This window comes from Anser brachyrhynchus (assembly GCF_964034855.1).
Source record: "Anser brachyrhynchus genome assembly, chromosome: 9".
Classification (NCBI taxonomy): Eukaryota; Metazoa; Chordata; class Aves; order Anseriformes; family Anatidae; genus Anser; species Anser brachyrhynchus.
The window spans coordinates 8,809,508-8,830,791 of NC_137703.1; the positions used below are offsets into that span (position 1 = coordinate 8,809,508).

Here is a 21,284-nt window from a genome sequence, read left to right on the forward strand (position 1 = left end):
TATGGCCAGAGGTGGGCAGGAGCCACGGGCAGGGAGCAGCGGCTGCAGCCCATGGGCTTTTCCTCATCCCCTGTCAGCTCTGGGGGACTGGAAACCCTACAGGGAGGAAGGAGCTGCTCGCAGCCCAAAAACACTGGGAAAAAAAACATTTTTATTACTGGGAAGGCAGAGAATGCCAAAAGCGCTAAGCCTCCCTTTGCCCAAATCTTTTACCTTTGAGGGCTTTTTTTTTTTTTTTGGGGGGGGGGGGGGAAGGGGGGCAAAAATGCTGACCTTAATTAATGGAAGGCCCACTAGACTCGAAGGAAAAGGTTTGGCTCTCAAGGCCCGGGCCTCCCCCTGAGCCTCTCCTGGGTGTAATGAGAGAGCTCAGCTTCATTACTGGCAGCTGAGGGGAAGGGTCACTGGGGCTGGATTTGCAGGGCCCTCATTGAGGGATCACTCCATGCTGAGAGGAGCTGGCCATGCTCTTGGACACCTGGTCATTAACATTGCTAATTAGCGGCCATTAATCAGGGCCCTGGGTTTTTTGTTGTGTGTCACCGGCTCAGAGGAACCAAGTGAATAAGAAGATTGTTTCATTACCTCCACAAGAGGTGGAATGAAAGCAGTTCCCATCAGCTCAAGATGAGCTGAATTAAGGGAAAGGTTAGACAACAATTTAAGATGAGCTGCTGAGGGGGAGCTGGGGGACCTGATCTGTCCTCTGAGAGGAAAACCAGTCACCTATAATTAATGAAATCTTCCACAACCTAACTTTAATCACCGTGTGAGCTTCTCACCAAAAAACTTATCTTTTGCATCTGAAGGACGTTAATTTATCTGCTTATGAAGTTCCAATCTTGGCAAGTTTTATTCTGATGGGATTTTAACAACATGTATATATGTAAAAGCAGGTGGGTGTATGTGTAAGCGTACACTCATACAGTGTGAGTTTGGGTGTGCATTTGTTCAATATATTTACCTGAGTTAGCAAGGGTGCTTTTTACACAACCAGACACAGGGGAGAGGGGGAATAAATTTATTTTTAAAAGCATCTACTTATAAAGAAATTTTTTTCAGAGTTGTATATATCAGTGTATCTATATATTTGTATTTTCTATGCTATGGGTGTGAAATAAGAGAAGAAATCCAGTATTTTTCAGAGGCAGAATAATTAAATGGTTTTGGTGGGTTAAAAGTGACATGGGAAAAATGATAGTTATTGGTGCGCATAGGAAAAAGTAAAGAATTTAATTAGCAACCAGATTGTTAAAATGCAGCATTCTCCTCCCGTACTCTATTGTCTAACTTTTGTGGAACAGGTGCCTAATTTTCCTAATGGGATACATTTTAATTGACAAAGTAGTTTGATTGCTTTACACCAGTTTTCAGTTTCTTGCTTACTTTTAATATAATAAACTCTTTATTTCTACAAACTCAGATGCCCTCAAGAAAGTAATTAGAAGCAGGTTTTATCTGCCTGTCTTTTTTTATAAACCACTTTTTGATTTCTAAAACCAACTAACCAAAAGCTTGATTTGTTCTGCTGATGTGTGAGAGCCAGTAACTTTTAGTCATATGCACTGAGCATTTCAATCAAGTTGTTTGCATATCCATTCATGTCAGCAAGACTCTCAAAATGGATTACAAACATTTAATTGTAAGAGGAATAAAATAATTAAGGAAGGACAAGTGGAAGTTAAAAATATGCCTAAGGTTTCACAACAGTTTTTGGATCATTCTCATCATGAGGCATAAATTCCTCCTTGTAGTTTCAAAGGACTTTATTCTTCTCAGGCACATTGCTTTTTGTAACAACAGAAAGTAAAACCTTGTTTCTTATGTATGTGATTCTCTTTGTAGAGTTGGGAGGTTGGTTAAAAATGTCCATAAAACTAATCTTTGGAGCATTTTAGCTGGTCTGGAATTCTATAATATGATTTCTGGGACTTCATGGGAAAGTTGAAGGCTCAAGGGGAAATTACACAATGAACAGCTGAGAAAAAGTTGCATTCTGGCACAGAATCATGCAAATGGGGCACATTCTTCAGTTTTCTCATGACGGATTGTCTCTGAAACTACTGAGCCAAGTTGCTGAAATGCTAATGAAGGAGAAGCATCAATGAGCAGTGTCATCCTGGGGGCTTCTGAAGGGGACAGAGTAGGAGACGGAGGGAGGGAGTGAGGGGGAGGAAAGGAAGGAAGGAAGAGAGAAAGAATGAAAAGAAACCGGGCAGGAGGAGTTGCAAATATTGGGGCTAGCCCACTCTTAAAATTAAATGGAGGGGAAAAAAACAGAGCTGTGATGAACTCTGATGAACAAGTTCCTCCTGGCTTATAAAAATGAATAGAAGCACTTACAAGCCAATGAGTATGACTTGTCGGGGGAAGCAAGCATGGGTACTGCTGGAGTTGGGGGCCACCCTTCTCTTTTATGCTAGGTGAGATGGGTGTAAAGAGATCAGGATGCCCTTGCAAAAATATGAAGGAATGGTAATAATAGGTCCTTAACTTGGCTCTGAAAATTGTTACTATTTACAACTTTCTAAAAAACCATTTTCCTTACGACACAGACTTTGAGTGCTTCTGTTTGATAAGAAAAACAATTACTTTTCCCCTAGTAAATAGCTGAGCTTTATAACCAGATATCCCAAGGCTCAGCTATGAGTGCTCCTTGAAAATATTAGGCTTAAACGTATTATATTTTTTTATTAAAATACCCTGCCAGCTCTGTTTAGTGGACTTTCAGAATTGTTCCACTCTCACTCGCGCCCCAGCATTACTGGCCAAAGATCTCAGCAAGCTGGTACTATATTAATTTGAACATCTGGCTGAAGGTCGCTTCCATTCAGTGTTCCTGTAGGCGTTTTTGGGTGCTAAGCACTTTAAAATACGGCCCTCAGCACTCCAGATGCAACATGTGTTATTCAAGCTTGCAGAAGGGCTGTGAAAAGCCAGCAGCTGCTGACGAACAAAATCCAGTCATCTGCCCTTTGTCCTCGTTGCTGGTGAGAGCAGAAAATCAGTAGGTGCCATAAGTGTGTATGTAGACGGGAGGAAACCGAACTCTCCAAGTCTGGACCAGTGTGAGGTAGGGCTGTACAGTGGATGTGTCACTGGACTGGCAAGAGCAAGACCTTGGTCTTGGTCTCATCTATAACCTCCAGCAAGCCCCTTCACCTGTTTTGTCACGCTTCCCAGTTTTTGCCTCAATGGCTCTAAATTCCTTGAAATGAAGATGACTTTCTCTTCCTATGGCTTTTCATATTGTCTGCCAGGATATCCCAGTTCTACTTGGAGCTTTCTGATGCAATCCTGGTGCAAGCAATGGTAAAAAACAGTATAGCACGATTGCACAAAATCTGAAATATTTCAGAACAATTTGGGAATGGCTGTGCCGTGTTGGGTCCATGGCACTTGGTGTGTTACTGTTGTACACAATTGTGCTTTGGTGGACTGCTTTAATGTTGATTTCAAACCTCAGCAATATTTACAGTCTTAATTTCATTAGCAGATTTAAAATGTGGTACCTGTATTTGCACGCACAAATCACTGGGTGGTGCTTGCCTGCCCAAATACTGTTATTTTTTAGTTTATATTATGTTTCGTAGCATCTAAAAGCACTAGACAGAGCAGGATTTGTGCAAGCATTGAATAACAAGGGTCTCCCTGGTGCTACAACTATTGCAGGAGACACAAGTGAGGTGTGGGCAGATGTGGGAGTTCTCTGGCCTGTAGTCCCGTGGGCAGCAGGTTTGGCGTGGTGTCACCACACCAGTGACCTACTCCCACTCTTTTTTTTCTTTTTTTTCCTTTTTTTTTTTTTTTTTTTTTGGCTGGGGGAGGAGGAAGGAAGGAGGGAGAGCATTTGTAGGCATATAGTAATCTCCCAAGTGAAACTCATAGCCCCAGCGTGTTTTGATTTGAAATCATCATGACTAGACCACAAGGATGTGGAGAGAAGGGCCCAGCTGTGGAGGAGGCACTTAAGGAACAACCAGTACTTGAGAAAACCTCTTTGGGTAGCTGGCCCTGACCCCTCAGGGTGGAGATTAAGGGAGGGGAGAAGGGACCACCTCCTCCCTCGTATAATCTGCATAAGCTCACAACACGTTGTTGCTAACCTGCAGATAAAGGGCCGACAGCAACACAGAGATGTACGCATAATATATAGTCTTATTCCCAAATGTCATCGCAACAACTGCATTGGTGTTACTGCAAATGCTGCCCATGGCTTCCACGAGTCCTGCTGCAGAATCCAGCCTCTCCATATGAAGTCCTGTTCTTTTATGAAGTGGTGTCCCAAAATAGGCCAGATCTTGTTCCCATGCCCGAGGACCTCTACACCCTCCTTGACACAGCAGGCATCTCCCAGTGGTCAGTGCATCCCACCCTGCTCTCAGCCACAGCACACAGTGCCTCTTGCAGACCCTTGGCAGCAAGCAGGAACTGTGCCAAACTAGACATTTACTGTTCCTTCATTGCTGGGCTTTCTAAAATATTTTCTCCACCCCTGCAGGTGACGTGGGATTTCTCACCTTCTGAAAATCCTGTTCATGCTGCTGCTTCATACCACTGGTTTCCCAAGTTGGTTCTGATAACTTCCTCATTTGCCGTAGAAGGATTGCTATCTCAACTCATCTGTGCTGTTTAAAATCTGGTAAGTGCTGAGATGAAAATATGAATTCTTTTCTATAGGGTGGTTATGTAGTTCTGTAAATATTGGAAAGTATGTATCCATTGGGAGGGGGGAGAGAGAGAAATGCTGTTTGGGTTTTATTGCTTTGATTTAAATAAAAAAGATTCCTCTATAGGAGCTGGAGGTTCTTGGGTACTTAAGGTTTTACGGTGTTCCCCCCAAGCAGCTCTGTAACAGTAAATGGATGATTTATAGCGAAGTAACTAGAATGCAGGATAGGTGATTACAGCACAAAGAGACCTGGATAAAAAATAAAAAATCTGCACATAAGCAAACACAAATGAACGATAGGAGCCTGAAAGCCCAACTAAGGTCACAGTCCAGGTCCAACAAGAAAGCACAAATGTTGGCACCCAAAGTTTTGATTGTCTCTGCTCAAAAAAGTTAAATAACAGTAGTTAACTCTCAGACTGAATTTTTCCAATGTCTGAAATCTCTGAAATCAGGATTTTTGCTCAAAGGGTTATCTCAAACACTATATTGTACGTGGTGGTGTGATTACAGTGAACAAGAATTAGGAGATCCTAAAACGCGCTGACAGTCCCTAGCATGCCTCATTGTGCTCCAGTGCTCCAGCTCATATAGTACAGTCGGGAGGACCACCCACAGTTCGTTATGGCCATAGTGGAAAATTGTATGGGCTGCTCTAGCTAGGCGTAATTGGGTGGGCAAAAAATTGAGTTTTCCAGCTTTTGGAGCTATTTACTTGATCTGTTTTAATTTTAGTTGAGATGGAATAATATGTTTCTCAAGGAAATATTCAGGCGTTTCCTCTTTTTAGCCTAATAAATCTCATCTTCAGGAGAGTCTCTAAGACATTCACATTTGTAATGGCAAGGAATACAAACTCTTAAACATAATAGGTTAAATTCATGGTAGTTGTACAACTAACAATGCTTACCCTGAACCAATTGAACTGCTTGAAAGTTTTATAGGAACCAATGTGGTGGGGTTTTTTCACCATATCATTTGATCTGCTCTCTCTCCCTCTGCCGGCCTGCGATTTACTTCTTCTGACATATCCTTAACGCAGGTCCTGGTGTGCCACTGTCACCTTGAATTATGTTTATTTTGAAAGTTTGTGGACATCCCTGTTGTGGCCTCCCAGGGAAAAGCACTTTTGGACTGACTGCTGAGAATCGGCATTGGAGCGTGTTTACTTTGCTCCAAGTCCAACCGCTTTGTGGGCTGAAACTTGAGAGGAGGCTACCAAGTCTGTTTTAAAAACAAATGGGACTTAAGCCATGCGACTTCCTAGGCAACATACTAGAGCCTGCAGAGCTCAGAGCTGTTCTGTTCATTCAGGCAAGTATCCATTTATGGGACAACGTTATAATGAGGGTTTGTGCCAGCACAGTTTGTTTTGGATGGATTATTGTCCATGGTGCCACTGAGTTCTGACAGCACCCTAACATTGCAGTTGGCTTGCAAATTTCAGCTGAAAGTTTATGCCTTACCAGGCTTGGAGTGATTGAAAAAGCCATAAAAAGGTGTGAAACTCAGTGTCCTGACATACTGGCCTGTGAGAAGCAGGTGTCCCCAAACTGCATCAACGCTTTGCCTCTTCCTCATTGCCAGAATGAGCCTTTGGCATCATAGATGGAATGGCACAGATTAAATCAGCCTGAGACTCTTCTCGTTTACACCTTGGTCATAATTCACTTATACAGTCCAGACATAGGGTATTTCCTGACCTTTCCAGTTCTTTGTCAATCTGGAGTGAGGTTCTTGAAAGACATTAAGGTTGAACACCATTTTTCTACCAACGCTCTTACAGGAAGGTTATTGAATCTTCCAAACCACTTTTTTTGCAAAGATCAGGTCAGTGATGTTTTGTTTGTTTTTCAGCATAAATAAAAGACCTCAGTAACTTATTTTGCAGAAATCACTCAGTTGTTGTAAAACAGGAAAATAATCCATTTACAAGGCAAATTGAAAACATTTCTAGAGATGGGATCAGAACCTGAATCTCCTTTCCACTCCCCTCTGCTTAGAGGCACACTGGTCTATTTGGATCTGAGATGTGTTGCCAGCACGCTCTAGAAGAAACTCATGTGGTCTTCCACACTGATGGCAATTTCTCTGAGTCAGCAGGAAATTTGCCTTGACTTCATGGCAACTGGATCAGGCTTTCTGCGACTAAATAAAGGATCCCATTTGCTAGATTTTCTGTAGTGTCTTTCAGCACTGCAGAATCAGTTCGAGTTATTAAAAATAATAATGCCATCACACTGACTTTTATTCCTTTATATTCTGGCTTGAAAATCAAACTGAGAAAGAAGCATAAACTCATTAAGCTTTAATCTAAAACAAAAGTTTGGAGCCAAATGTTCATGTTCAGTCTTTTCATTCTGTAAACAGTGTCCTATTAGACAGAGATAACACATAAGGGGTACAGATGACAAACACCGCGTTCATAGGATCTGTATTCACTCTGAACAGAAGGAATAGAAGTGTGTATTTACCAGTAATTAACATTTTAACTAGTGTTTGGTGAAATTCATAATGTGATTAAAAAAATGAGAATTCCTGGATTACAGGGAAGAGCAATTACTTAAATAAAAGCTACTGAAAAGGTGTCCAGAGGTAAATAATAATAATAATAGTAATAGTAATAATAATAATAATAATAAAAGATCTCCCTCCCCAGGGGGAAATGATTACACAGTAATCCATGCCACTTAGTCAAATATCAGAAAAGGGTCCCATAGACCCATAATTAGCAATGTAACAAGCAGAGCCTTGAGAAAACAAGCTGGTCCTCAAGACACTAATCTTCATTGCTAGCACCCATCCAACAGGCTTCATCTCAAGGAGTGAATGAGGCAGGCAAGAAAATAAAAGGACCTACAGAGCCAACAGGAAAGTTGCCCATGTGCTACTTTGAGTAGACTTCAAGGGGGAAAAAGGAGGAGAGGTAGGAGGGGGCAAAGCAGTTGTGTCGTCCGTCCTTCACCCCCACTTCACCCCCCCCCCCAAAAAAAAAAAAAAAGAAATAAAAAGAAAGGGAAAGAATCCGACTTGCTTCTGCAGAAGCTGCCTAGCGACACACAGCTAATTAATATGGCTGGTCCTCTGTTTTCAGATCTTGTTATCAGTAAAAATAATAATAAAATGAGCCCTAGCAGTCTGGATATCTGCAATTACAGTGTGAATTGCATGAGAGGATTATATGAAGTGCTCTTGGCGTGGAGGGTGGGGGACCAAGGCGCTTCAACTTGAGAGCAGTAAGCAGCTGCTTTGGGGCTTTGCACCTGCTGCTCACCAGGCTGTTTTCACCTCTAGACGAAAACAGGCTTCTCTCTCTTCCTCTGTCTCATTTCTTTTCACACAGTGCACAAACGTAAAAACAGAGAAGGATTTTTACTTATTTAAAAAAAAAAATAAAAGGAAGAAGAAAAGAAAGATCGAGAAAATCAAATTGTCTTCTTAAAGAAGTTTCACTGCAGCAAGATGAGAGGCATCTTACGGCAGCGAAGGGGAATCTGAAGATGGAGTTTGGGTCCAAAGAGACAGGCAAGCCAGCTCCATTTTAATGCAGAGGCAGCAGACAGAGTGCGATCTGAGATTGGCAAAGTTTCAATGTAAATCCAGGGGGGCAAGGGGGATGGGGCTGGGATGAGAAGAAAGGACTCTTTTACTGTTTCATGCTTCTAAGTCCTGCCGATCAGCATAAGCTCAGCTCGACATTCTGGGAATAGCAATGAGGCACACACAACAATCAAAACACCCTAAATCTGTTTGATGATTCAGACACTTCGTGCATCTGCACCGACAAAATGGGACTTCAATTAAATAACTTGCAGATTTCCACAGAGGGGGGAAAAAGTCGGGGGAACATGAGGATTTTTAATTAGTAACTCCGAATACAAGCCGTTTTTTTAATTAGGTGTTTGCACTACCACTTTATTCTTAAAGGGAGATTTGTAAGCGCGTGGGATTGTTGTGAAAGAAGATCCTGGACAGTTTGTTCCTAACATTTTGTTGCAACCTGCATTTGCTCCTAAACAGCTTTTCTTCAGCAAATGAAATTCAGCTACAAACCTAAGCAAGTTGTTCAAATCAAGGCCAAGATTCCAAGATTTTTTTGAAAGCTTTAAGAGCATACACACATCCAGAAATATAAATACACACATATGTATAGTGTCCAGGATAAGTTCTAAGGCCCTGCAACAGTTTTCTTGTGCTTCTGATGGTTCAGATTACTCTCTCTGGTTAACCTAGTTATAGAGAAAAAAGTGTACTGGGGACCATTATATATAAAACTGTACCATACACAGGGTTTAAAGAGAGATGGTAGAAGTTTGTTACAAAGCTGAATGAAATTCCCATTTGACTTTACTGCTCCACAGTCACCACTTTTAGTAAGAGCAAACCACTAATGATTGCAAGCTTCAGAGTCTGAAAAACGATGGGTGAAATCCCGGACCCTTTGAAGTCATTGAGTGCTTTTCATTGACTACTGGGGTCAGGATTCATGCTCAAAATCTCCTGAGTGTGTTCTGGCATGGCACAGTGATGTACACATCTCTGACACACACACATGCACTGTGAATTTGCAAAATATCTCCCTGAAAAGGCATCCTTTCTGTGGCAGGCCAGGATTTTGAAGCATCAGAGAAGAGATCAAGCCATTTGGTAGTCTAACCACCTTGTGACACTAGAGTGAGAACACTTCTCTGTTATTTTTTAAAATATGCCCAAAGCGGAAGCAGTGGCAATAACATATTTTTATATCCTTATCCAGTGGGCCTTGGACAATTTTTGCTATGCCAAAACATTTACAATGGTATGGAAGAGATTAAAAGTTGGATTTCTTTCCCCTCCCTTCCTTTTCCTAGCAGGGGTACAGCAAGTAGATCATATAAAGAGGGACCATGATCATTTATCCAAATGCAAACAAATCTAAGCATGAGGATTTACCACAGACTGACTTTCTTTTTTAAAAATTTATTTCATGTGTTAATACAAAGACTGTTTAGCAAAAGTAGAATGCCAGGATTTGCATATGAATAGGTACCTAAAGATCAACGAGATCAACTCATTAGGGCCTGAACATCTAAACATACGAAAGTCAAAGAGGCCAGAGCTCAAGAGGCTGGCTGCTGAGATTCCCAGTGACTAATCCAAGCAACGCTGTTAGTTTTAAACTTAATACTATTTTTTCTGCCTTAACAAAAAAATTCTTTTACCTGAAATCAAAGCTCAGTCCAAGAAAAACTAGTCTAGTGATTGTTTCTGGGATTCAGTTTCTTCCTTTGCCACTGCCTTTCTCCACGGCATTGGGCAAGCCACTTAGGAGGGGATTCATCTCACCTAGCAGTGGCTGTCTGGAAGGGAGGACTCTTCGCTACCTCATCGTCCAGGTTCCCTTTGCAGTCAGCATGAACAGGCACTTTCTGAAGAAATGTTCATTCTTGCTGTGGTATTCCCTCCCAAGACTGTCTAAATCTCTGACTGCAGGTGTTTATCTTGTCCTCTTGCCTATGCCAAGAATCTCTCCGAGTACTTCAGACCACTGTGACTATGGAATCTGATGTGCCTCAGTTCATCATCTGTAAAATGGGATGAAGTGATTAATGCTACCTCTGTGTCTCATGGGTGAGTTAGGAAGAAGAGTATATTATAAACCATAAGATGTTCAGATATTAAAATAGCGGGAGTGATATGGATGCCATAAAAAGATAAGGTCCTGATCCAGTATCTGTGGCAACCAAGGGAATCTCTCCTCTGGCCTTTTGTGAGTATTAGATCAATCAATCCCCAGTGACATTATCCATTCACTGCAGAGTAAGTGAAGGTATGGCCAGAATTTTTCCACCGGCAGAGAAGGGAGAGGGTATGGGAAAGCCCTGACCTTACTCTATGCTTGAATAGTAGGAAGAGGGAAAGCACAAACAGGCTTTCAAAGCTGCCTACAGGATTTGGACACATCAGCTTATTAATGTTAGCGGAAATTGGGCATCCACATCTCTGGAAATTTCAGCCTCTGCATTTACAACACAAAAAGAGGCTGACCACAGAGGAGATATTTCCCTAATCTTGGCACCATTGCTGATTTTTGTTTGAGCTTCCTTGGATTAGACCTTTAGTGAATGGCACTGCTCGGATGTTACAGGAAGGACACGTTTACTCCTCGTCCACCCCAAGGTGTAGCAGCCCAGTGTCAGGACAGCATATTCTCAAGGCTAGATCCCGAGCCTGTCATTAAATCTGTCTTTTGACCTTGGGCAAGTCACTTAACCTCGGTTTCCTCTGACTGTAAAATGCAGATAAAATATTCCCTGCCTCATGGCCGTGTTGGGAAGATTAACAGTTAGACATTGTTCTGAGAGCCTTGAATAAGGGCTCTGAGTGCATGCAGAGTACTGTTTCTATTGGATACTGCTTTCTCTTTCTACATACAGAAGGGCTGACTTTTAAACTGGCAAGAAGCCCAGGCCCGTGACTAGTGGTGTGCCCCATTTGAATGCACAATAACTACAGTTGCATGCACAAATTGGGTATCCGTGCATGGAAACTGGACACACAGTTGTTTACAGAACAGAAGAGTTTCTCTCTCGCGCTTGCTTGGAAAACTCAAGGATTCCATTTACTAAGTAGAAAAAGCAATGCCACCACCCATGCAATATCAAACAGCTTCTAGGCAGCAATTTAAACGGGTTAACAAGATATAATGCCATCCCCTTCAGAGACTGCAGTGCGGGCACTTTATGTTGACCCGAGTTAAAATATCACACTGATTCTACACCTCTTGCAAACTGTCTTGGTTTAAATGTGCCAAATGAGATCCTTTTGAGGAAGTAGAGAAGGGAAAAGATTGGCAGGTATTTTGTTTGATGTATGTAAATCAGGCCTGAAATGGCATAAGTGCAGTTTACCCTGAGATAAACCGGACTTGGCTGAGGATCTGGCACTGTTTATACATGAGGCCATAAATAAACTCCAAGCAGGACAGCAAACACGTTGTGCAAAGCCTCAGGAGGGCTGCTTTGCCAGGTGTTGGGCTCTGCTACCCTCACTAAAGAGCCCTGGGAGGGTTGGTTGGACAGGGAAAGCACTCTGGTCTTGGCTCTGTGGGGTGGGGATGTGCTGGGGAGTTGTCGGGATCCCGGCAGCTGTGGTGGGAAGAAGGGAGACTGCGTATCTCCTCTGTGTGCAGTCTGATCTCCAGTCGTTTTCCAGGCTCATAACTCCAGGAGGAAAGAAAATCTCATGAATAATGTGGGGGTGAGAGGAGGTGCAAGAGGGAGCGAGGGCAGCGTGCTGCTGGCTGGGACAGTGTTATTTTTCTCACTCACACAGAACTCCTTGCTGTGTGATAGCTAAATTTTTAACCAGGAGCATCTCCTATCTGTATTCTCTGCTTTCTGCCTGGCTGCCACTGGAGGTACCTAGCAGAGATGGTGGCAAGCTTTTCCGTGTGCTTTTCTACACCCTTCAGCTTTGGGGCCAGCCTGGCCCTAGGAGCTTTCAGGAGCCTTCCCATGCCCCAGCCTCGGTCCGTGTTGTGGCCCCGCTAGCAGCAGGACTCAGTGTTCCTCTCACACCTCAGCACACCAAAAGGAGATGATATTCTGGGATGGCATCAGGCCTCGTTGCCTTATTCATGGGGAAGAAACTGTTGTGATTCCAGGCCACATGGGTCTCTTCAGGGTGGGTGAGCGGCATCAGCTTAGGATGTCCCCATCGCTAGGGCTTATCTGCTTTAAGCAGTAATACACTAATTTACTACTGTGGTAGGAATGATTGAAATATTTAGACATAATGGAGGAAGTTTAATAGGGTCTACTGAGAAACCCAGGTGTTTAGATCAGCTTAAAAATAATAACCTTCTCCCCTGCTGAGCACTTTCTTTTCACAATAAGCTCAGCTTTTATTCTTAACCATAAAGACTACCTCAGACAGGAAATTATTCACGTGATTGGTCTTTACAAGTAGCGGAGGGTTTAAACTCAGGGCTGGAGAGGTCATTAGTGGACAGCCATGTGATTAACCTTTGCTTGCCCGTTTCTTTTCACACTTTGTTAACAGCTCCCATTATTGCCCTTCTGTGTCTCAAGGAAGTAGTTTATTGACAGTATTAAAAATACATAGCTACAAATTCCAAAGAGCCCATCCTTGTGTAAAACATCCAGTCATTTCTAGCCAGATGATATATGTAGGACAGAGCCCCGCAGTTTCTGGTGAAAGGGAATCCAGAAATAAATTTGCCCATTAACACTGGATTTAGGTTAACATCTGTTGTTTTACCCATCACAGGACCTGTTCCCTAGCCTGTCTCAGAAAGTTTTATACTGCATAAAAGCTAAGGTTTAGTTAAATGGTACTGCTACTGGTTGTCTTAATGTACCACAGCTTAATGGGAGTCATATTGGATGCTCATATCTTTTTGAGTAGAGATGGTCATCCAAGGGACTTTGAAATCTTGATCAAAATGATGCAGTCTGCATTTCAGTGCGGTTTTGACTTTTAAATAATCCATGCTACATATTGGTTTTCAAAGTGGAAATGTTTCACTTCTGCTCTGAATTGCACTGTCTCTGCCCCTAGAGTTTGCAGTGTGCTGGGCGCAGGATGGCCGGGGAGCAGCATGTTTTCCTCTGGCCTCGTACCGGTGTGTGGCACGGTCCTCTCCTCATAACCCACACAGAGTCTTGTGCATGGTACGATCCCTTCCACAGCCAAAGAAACCAAGCCACTGAAAAAACAGCAAGGCAAAAAGGAAAAAGTGAAAAATAACACCAAGTGGCAGCATTTTGCACTTGTCTAGTCTTTGTGGGTGTCTTGCATAAAATTGATAGTGGAGATGGCATCAAAAAAATGCCGCAGCACAGGCTGGGGGCAGGGAAGAGGGGGTGCCTCTTTTACTTATTTATTTTGCATTGTGTTGCAGGGTAAGTTCAAGAGGGAGGTGAAAGGGGGGAGGTGTTCAATGGGGGCCCTTCCAAAGCAAAAGGGTCTTTTGGACAGAAAGAAGAGTGTCAAGGCATTTTGACAGAAAGTGGCTGAATGTGTCTTTTCTAGTTAACTTCTGTGAACTGTTGGGCATTTCTGCACACAAAGGGGCACTTTCTTGGCAGCTGAGGAGGGAGGGCAGAAGTCAGAGAGGGCAAAAGAGGAAGGCAAAGGGGAACATCAGTTTATGAATGCAAAACTTACAGTAGATTTTTTTTTTTTTTAAGTTGAACATGTACACTGAAGAAAGCCCCCAGGCAGCCATAACTTCCTCAGCTGGCACTTACTTGGCAGAAAACCCAAGCCTCAGTGAATTTACCAGTGCTTCAGGAAGTATTCACCCACGACATTACTCAGCCTGAACTCAACCCAGCGGGGTACTGAGCTCCTTCAATTCCTCTTAAACTCACTCTGTGCTAAGGTGCTCAGCACCCTGCTGGGATGAGGCCATACCTCAGGGTGACTACAATCCCATTCTGGACCTGCAGATTGGACAAGGTGAAAGTGAGAAGCAGGGAGTTGAAAATTTAGAGAAGATATGTACGTTAGATATCCTAGAGGTAGCAGCAGCTCTGGTGGCTAAAACATTTGTGGTACCTGGGCTAGATTATTTAATGCTTGCTCAGATATCTTTATACTACATTGTAGGTCAGACATATCCTAAGAATTCAGCATGCCCTTCTCCATCAGTTACTGTATTTAGATTTTTTATTTTTAAACAAAATGGGGAAATTAAAGTACTTGACAGAAGTGAAAATAAAAGACAACTTCAAAGATTATGGAGGTTTCCATAAAGATAGGTAAGAAAGTTGCCTTTTATTTTCTAAGTTTTACATATATCTGACTATTTCTTACTGTATAACCTGGACCAGACTAGACCTTTCTTTATGATGGCTGTAGATCAGCAGTGAGGCAAGCTTTGGGATTTATTGTGAAAGCATTAAATGAGAAAGTATTCCAGGGGGAAGGTAAGATCAATCAGAAAGGCTTGAGCACATCCCTAGAAAGAGCTGAGATAGAGCAGTGAGGGAATGAACAAGCTGCGCAAAAGCAGCAGCGGCAGGAACACTTAAAATGGGGACCTCAGCAGCAGCTTCTTATTGCAGAGTACATATATATATATATATAAAAATTTACAGGGGGAAAGTAAGGTCCCAAGGCAAAGACTGCTTGCAGTTAGGTTGGATTCACAGACCCTTCCAGCAATGGCCATTTTTGTATTAACTGGTTGAGAGGCAGTTTTGCGAGAAGAGTCCTGACTGCATTTTGTGTTTTGACATTCCCCATGAAAGGGAGAACTTCTGTCTAACCAAACTTAATTAACTTACCTTGTTATTTAAGAGCAAAGGGGAATGGAAGTACAAAAGCCAGATAAAGCCTCATTAGAATGTTTTTACTTTTGGACTCTGTATCAGGAAGTTGTATCTGTTCAGCAGCATAAAAGCATTTTATCAATGACACAACAGAGCTGCTAGTGACATTTCAGCACTGAAGAGTCTCTAACACATTTCAGTAATTTACCTGTACCTGGTTACAACCCCCTAATTAAAGCTGTGTTGAAGCCTCTACGTATCCTCAGCTTTCTGGAGTTTATCACTTTACTTTAAAAATTAGCTGCTGGCTAAAAATTTTCATACAAAGACCTAACATTGGAGCATGTTCTAAATAATAATAATAAAATAACACTTTGACAGCTTTATAAGTTATTACAGTGTTTAAAAAAAAATCTGTCAGTTCAGTTTTTCTTAGGACCCCCCTGGAAACAGCGCTGTCTGTTAAACAGCAGTCCCTGACATTTGGGGATTGTTTATAAGTGCTGGGAGTGAAGCCAGGTACATCAGCTGAGGCATGTTTCCAAAAGAAGTTATTGCAGGTGTGTTTTATTAACTCACCTCCCCATGCATTTCTTCTGTATTTTAGGTCACATACTTCAAGGGCTGGGTCTCCCTGGTCTACTCATGTTGTTTTATTCTGACTGCAGTACAAAGGCAGGGTCACATTTGGACTAGGTCTTGTTGCGCTGTTTTGTTTTGCTTTTTAGCAGCATAAAAAAAAAAAAAAGAGAGAGAGAGACTTGGCTGAACTCAAGGTTCTTGAGAGCTCTCAGCTGGAGTTGTTTTGCTCTGTGTTGCTCCTCCTTCTTCCCCAGCGGACACGTCAAGGTAGGAACACAAACTGTGCTTCCTCACCCCAGTGCTTTGCTAAAGCTGTCCATTAGAGGTGTCCGAGGTTTGATCTATGTCAGAGCAGGACAGGGTGGGCACAGAACTTCTAGTCTTCTGATCTTCCCAATCTTTTTTCTGTGCTGGGTGCAAGTCACCCTTTGGCCCTCAGTCAACAGCAGCAGCAAGGTGAGAATCCACTGCCTGTGTTGTGTCTGAGTGTAGCTTTTACACGTGGCTGAATACAGACGTTTTGGTTGGTGTTTTTGTGGCATTGTCTTCTGTGATAGCTCCCAGCTATGCTCTTTGCTTGGACAAGCTCAGAGAGCTCCCAGGGTAATCTGGGGAAGCCCTGGGCATGCTGCCAATGTATTTGCTACCAGGTGAGACAAAGAAGGGTTTTTTAGTCCCATAATTTCTGTCCATGTGCTACTGCACTTCAAAAACTCTTTTCCCCTGTTGCTCCATGTTCTCTCCCTAGAGCTGTCGCTTGCTCTCCTAATTTGGAGACGTCCACGTGCTGTTAGCCACAGGGGCTGGTTGCTGCCATCCTGAGGCCACAGGCTTGTCTCGGCTCCAACGCCGCGCTCTGTGTGGCAGGTCACAGGGAGGAAGTCACCTCTTACTGTGAACCCTGAGGCTGCTCCCTGTCTCTGGCAGGCTTGGTGTTCCCTCAGGTGTTTTTTTCCTGTACTTTCACAGTTGGAAATAAGTAAAGGCTTCATTTACTGACAGTGTTCATTTTTTTAAAGTGTGTTTTAATTTAGCTCTATAGCCAGGGCATGTCTAAGCACGTGGAAAGGCCATTTGTCTTCTTTGTGTTAGCTGGGTTGGCAAATGTGACTTCAAATATCTTAGTCTGAGCAGGATTTTGCAAGTGTACTGTGGTTTTGGGGAAGGGAAAGGCCTTTCAAACTGCTCTTGGGTCGCACCTCAGAGTTTCAAATACAGAGACCCCATTTCAACCCTTGGCAGTAGGCTTGCAGCCATCCAAATCTGATTGGAGCAACCACAATACCTGGTGTTCTTCTGCCACAGCCTTCTGACTTAGCTTTGCCATTACAAGGTTGGTTTTGTTGGTTTTTATTGTTCTGGTTGTTCTTAGATTTGATACATCAGTTATGATCTAAAAGGGTGACTCAGGCTGGGGTGGTTCAGGTTGGGATCTGAGACTTGCCACAGTCTGGTGTGATAAAGTGAGTTCCTTCAACCACCTGTCTCAATTATTGTAAAATAACAAAAGTGAACTGAGGGTACTTCTTTTTTCTTCTCCTATTTAAACTGAAGCTTGTAGAAGAATGCACCTCACTGCTTTCATGGCGTGGTTTGTTTGTTTGTTTTGGATGTATAGCTCTAGTTTTTGCTGTAGTGTCAACATGAAGTAATGAGAAACAAATGAGACAGCACTTCTTCCCACCCTGTACAGGGCACGTGGTATTACAACGCTGAGTCTTTGTGTGAGAACAGACAAATAAGCACTTTGAGTTCTGTGAGATGAAGAACAAGAGTAATTTTCATGGCAGCGTTTTACTTTGAAACCCCAAGCTGCTTGGCTTGCACTAACTCAATAGCAAAGGGGGAAAAAGGTTCTAGCAAGCGTTTAAAACCACTGTGTTTGCATAGTTTTAGTCCTCTCTTTCTCTATCCATTTTTGTTCTGGAAATCATATTTACAGTCATATCCCATAGTGTCACTGTCTGATGCTCACATGAGATCTCTTCCTTTCTACCCAATGCTGAATTTAATTTGCATTTTCAGTATCTTAAGGACAAAAAAAAAAAAAAGACAGTTGGAATGTCAAAATGCTAAATCAAGCTGGGTAGGACCTCTGTGGTTCATCCTCACTAGCCTGTGCTTTGGGTTTAATGGGGCATCTCATCTCTGAGAGCTGTCTATACCAGTTGGCAGCACCAGATGCTTGGCGGCCTTTTCCACAGTGCTTTCTCAGGGTGCTTGGTACTCAGGCTGTCAGGACAAAAGCTGATTCAGACCAGCTTGATGCTCAGGTATACTGAGAACTAAACCACGAGCAGATACCATCAGAACACATTTCACTTGTGACCTTTCACAGCCAATGAATTGAAGGGATTTTCCTTTGCTGTGGATCAAATTTAAAACTACTTCCCAGGAGTGAAAGGTCATCGCATGGAGTCACGATATCCAGTTAAATACAGCTAAATAGAACTCGTTAGCATCACAATGAATGGAGTTACATATTACCTGGTCTAGAGGATGACTGAGTGGAGCAGAAGAGGGGGGAGAGCAAAGGAATAGATCCCCCATCACCCTTAATGAAGCACTACAATAGCAAAGGAAAAGCACAGAGCAGAATTTGACTAACTCTGCCCTTTAAATCTGTTTCTTTTGGTCAGCAATATGACTAGTCTGAAAAGCATAGGAAGTGTTGCATAAAGGATGTGTTCTCCTCTCGCTGTGTTTGCATTCGTGGTAGTTACAGATCGATCAAAGTGGGAATATACTATTTACCACCTCCCAGTGGGGCTTTGATCTCCAGATACCGTCTGCACTGAGGAAAAAGGAAATCCAGCGATCACTTGTGTGAAATCAGATTCCCCCAGTGGGGCAAATTGCACCCCTAGGCACTATCTGATTGGCAAGAGGACCTCATATATTAGTGGATCCATGACATCTTTTGTCCTTCCAGGCCCTCTCCCTTCTGGGGAGTGCTTTTTGCTCTCCAGACCTTTTCTGGTGGCTGTTGTTTTAGTCTTTCTGTTTCTGGTTGACTTGAGGAAGGTTATTTTCTTCAGACTGAGTGTGAAAATGCATGGCTGCAGGTTGGGGGGATGTGAAATAAGTAAATGAGTGCAGGGGAGTTTGGGAAGTGCTTTGGGTTCTTTGGTGAAGAAGCTGTTCTGCAAATGGGGAGGATCTACACACAAAACAGCATCACCGTGCTGTGAAGTGAATAGCTCGTAGTCAATGATTTACCTTGGTGATCTGGCTTTTCTTCTTCTTCTTCTTCTTTTTTTCCCTCCTTCATTTTCTTCCTGTTTGGCATGGTTGAGTCTTTGTATTCTGTTTCTCTATTTTCTGGGGGAGGGAAGGGTGGATGAGATCAAAGAGAAGGACCAGTTCCTTTGTTTATTTTAAATGAAGCACTATTTGAATTCTCTCAACCCTTTTTGCAAGTGGTTTCTTTTGCTATATATATATACACACACTACGTTGACTTTTCTGTGCTCATTCAATAGTTAGTGTTCATAATGGCTAAGCAAGTTACTGTAATTAGTAGTGAAACTGAGGTGGTTATCTAGGGAGGTTTTTTGCTATTTAATCCAGGAGGGCACATTAGGATTTCAGCTCAGTCTCCCATTGCAAGTTGGACTCTGGGACTGCCACATTCAACAAACCTACCTCTTCTAGGTGCACGGCCTTGAGGACAGGCCTCTGTTCTTGATGTATGCATTTCAAGCCATAGACAAGCTGCCATTGTGCTCCCACAGGTTGTGTCAGATTTGTTCTCTGGCTGGTTGAGCAAGACCCAAGCTGGGGAAAATGTTAAAAGAAAAAGGGATTTTGAGTATGTTGTGTTTGCAGTGCCCTGCTAATAAAGGCTGTCCCAATCTTCCCTTCTCCCCCCTTAAGCTCCTGCTTTAAGCCAAGCTCTCCTGCTCCTTCTTAACACCACATCCATAAATCTGCTGCATTTTGGGAACTAAGACAGACACTTCCCTGAACAAAAACAATATATATTTTTTTTTCAAGGCAGTTGAGTGTGTCAGTTAGTAACAGCCTTGCTCCCTGTCAAAACTACTGGACGGGTCATAGGCATGACACAGCATTGCCACCATCACCTTTTTAGGCACAATGGCTGCATTTGAGCCCTGGACCAAAATCACGCAGTTCCCAAGCTATAAAGCTGAGAAAAGCTGGGGACCTCCCTTCACCTCCAAGGGAAACTTTTTAATTTCTTGCCCCAGGGACTATGCCAATCGTCCCTGCAAGGTGCATGTTCTGACAGCCAAAAGCAAGCACGTAGGACAAATGGGAAGAAACAGTATGGGAAAGGGGTCATTAATGAAAACTCATACATGCTGAATGAGGGATGAGCCACAGTGGGTCTGAATTAGTTTGTTAATGTACCCAAATAAACCAAAACTTGTTGCTAGCAATCCCTACGAAAGAATTCATAGTGATTCAGTGAAGAAATCTTAGTGGAGGATGGTCCTGAGAGAGGCTGGAATACTTACTTTTTAAGAAGAAAAGTTGTGTTTTAATGACTTCCAATAAAACTGCCATCTGTATACTGGAAATACTTCAAATTTTCCACCCCTGCCTGAGGCAAGCTCCACTGGAGTTAGGTAGTACTGATTTACACCAGCTGAGGTCCCTGATTTTTTTCACTTAATTTTCTGTTTTTATTGGTGTTCTTTTTTTTTTTTTTTTCCCCCTTGGTTATAAAACTTTTACTAGCTAGAGGAGATCACATTCCATTCGGCAGCTCACTTTATGTTCTTCAGAGGAAATCATCACCTTGGTGCAGACAAGTTTCAGCATTTCTGTGCTGAGAAGGGGGGGGGGGGGCAAGGGAAGGGAGCAGATTTATACTTTCTAAATGAAGCACTTCACGTGTATGGGGAAATGCCTCCAGCAGAAGCAAGGCTTCTGTAAGGAACATCTGGAAATAGAAATGTACGTATTGCTTTCCTTTATCCTTCCAGAGCTGTAGGGAAATTCAGGCCCAGAAGAGCACTGCCTGCTCCGTCTTGGAGCTCTCCCCATCACCTATGTGCTTTCCCACAGGTTTAATCTGCCAAATGTGGGCATTTCCCAGGCTAAGGCGACCTGAACACGTAACACGATACAGCGATCTGTCATCTTCAATAGGATAATCAGCCACCTCTCTCTACCCCCACTTTTAAATGAGGAAATGAGCTTCCTCCATCCCCACCCCCCCACCTCCCTCCTTTTTAATGCAATACATCTTTTTGGATTTATAGAAATGCTGTGTACCTCTGAGCACTGCTGATGAGTGATTCTATAGGTTGGGTTTATCTTAGAATTATTCTGCATTTTTGTGGTTTCTAAGGCAACCATACTTTTTGAATGAACTGCAGAATAAATGAAGGTATCCCAAATATGTGACAGCTGAACCTACATGATATGCCTTTGCAATACTAAGTACATGCATGTACCACTTAAAACATCTAAGGCTAAGAGGTATCCTGAGCTCTTACAGAACCTGATTTACATCAGCCATGAGTCTGATTCTTACTGACTTGAAGACAGTGCTTGGTATGGCAGGGTGGGTGAAGGCTGTGAAAGACAAAGCAGAACCTCAAGGATAACAGCCCAGTCCTTACCAATTTCAGCAGGTGCAGGCAGTTTCCAGGCGAAGAGAAGTAAAAGGAGAAATACTGAGAATTTTATCATGAGCTTTGCTCTCTGATTAAAGGGAGAAGGGTGTTTATTTCTGTGGTTTTTTTGTTTGTTTGTTTGTTTTTTAATATTTAAACTCA

General features: G+C 42.7%; 2 protein-coding genes across 4 annotated transcripts in view; one reads left to right on the top strand and one right to left on the bottom strand.

Moving 5' to 3' along the window:
- LOC308199858 (uncharacterized protein) overlaps positions 1-21,284 on the top strand; it is a 322,615-nt gene that overhangs the window by 275,426 nt on the left and 25,905 nt on the right. Inside the window, exon 7 of the transcript XR_013955048.1 lies at positions 4,502-4,642. The gene's annotated coding sequence lies outside the window, so the exon portion shown is untranslated. The remainder of the gene's footprint in view (positions 1-4,501; positions 4,643-21,284) is intronic.
- LOC308199860 (uncharacterized protein) lies at positions 16,001-20,723 on the bottom strand. 3 transcript variants are annotated; one of them, XM_080604634.1, is made up of 4 exons: positions 20,016-20,723; positions 19,180-19,311; positions 18,754-18,855; positions 16,001-17,288 (listed from the first exon to the last, which is right to left on the bottom strand). In XM_080604634.1, the coding sequence occupies exons 1-4, from the start codon at positions 20,062-20,064 to the stop codon at positions 17,239-17,241; spliced, it is 333 nt and encodes a 110-aa protein (XP_080460760.1). In that variant the 5' UTR covers positions 20,065-20,723; the 3' UTR covers positions 16,001-17,238. The 3 variants fall into 3 exon arrangements, 2 of the variants coding, with proteins under 2 accessions (XP_080460760.1, XP_080460761.1); XM_080604635.1 differs by having other exon boundaries at positions 16,001-18,328; XR_013955049.1 differs by lacking the exon at positions 20,016-20,723 and adding an exon at positions 19,620-20,000 and having other exon boundaries at positions 16,001-19,311.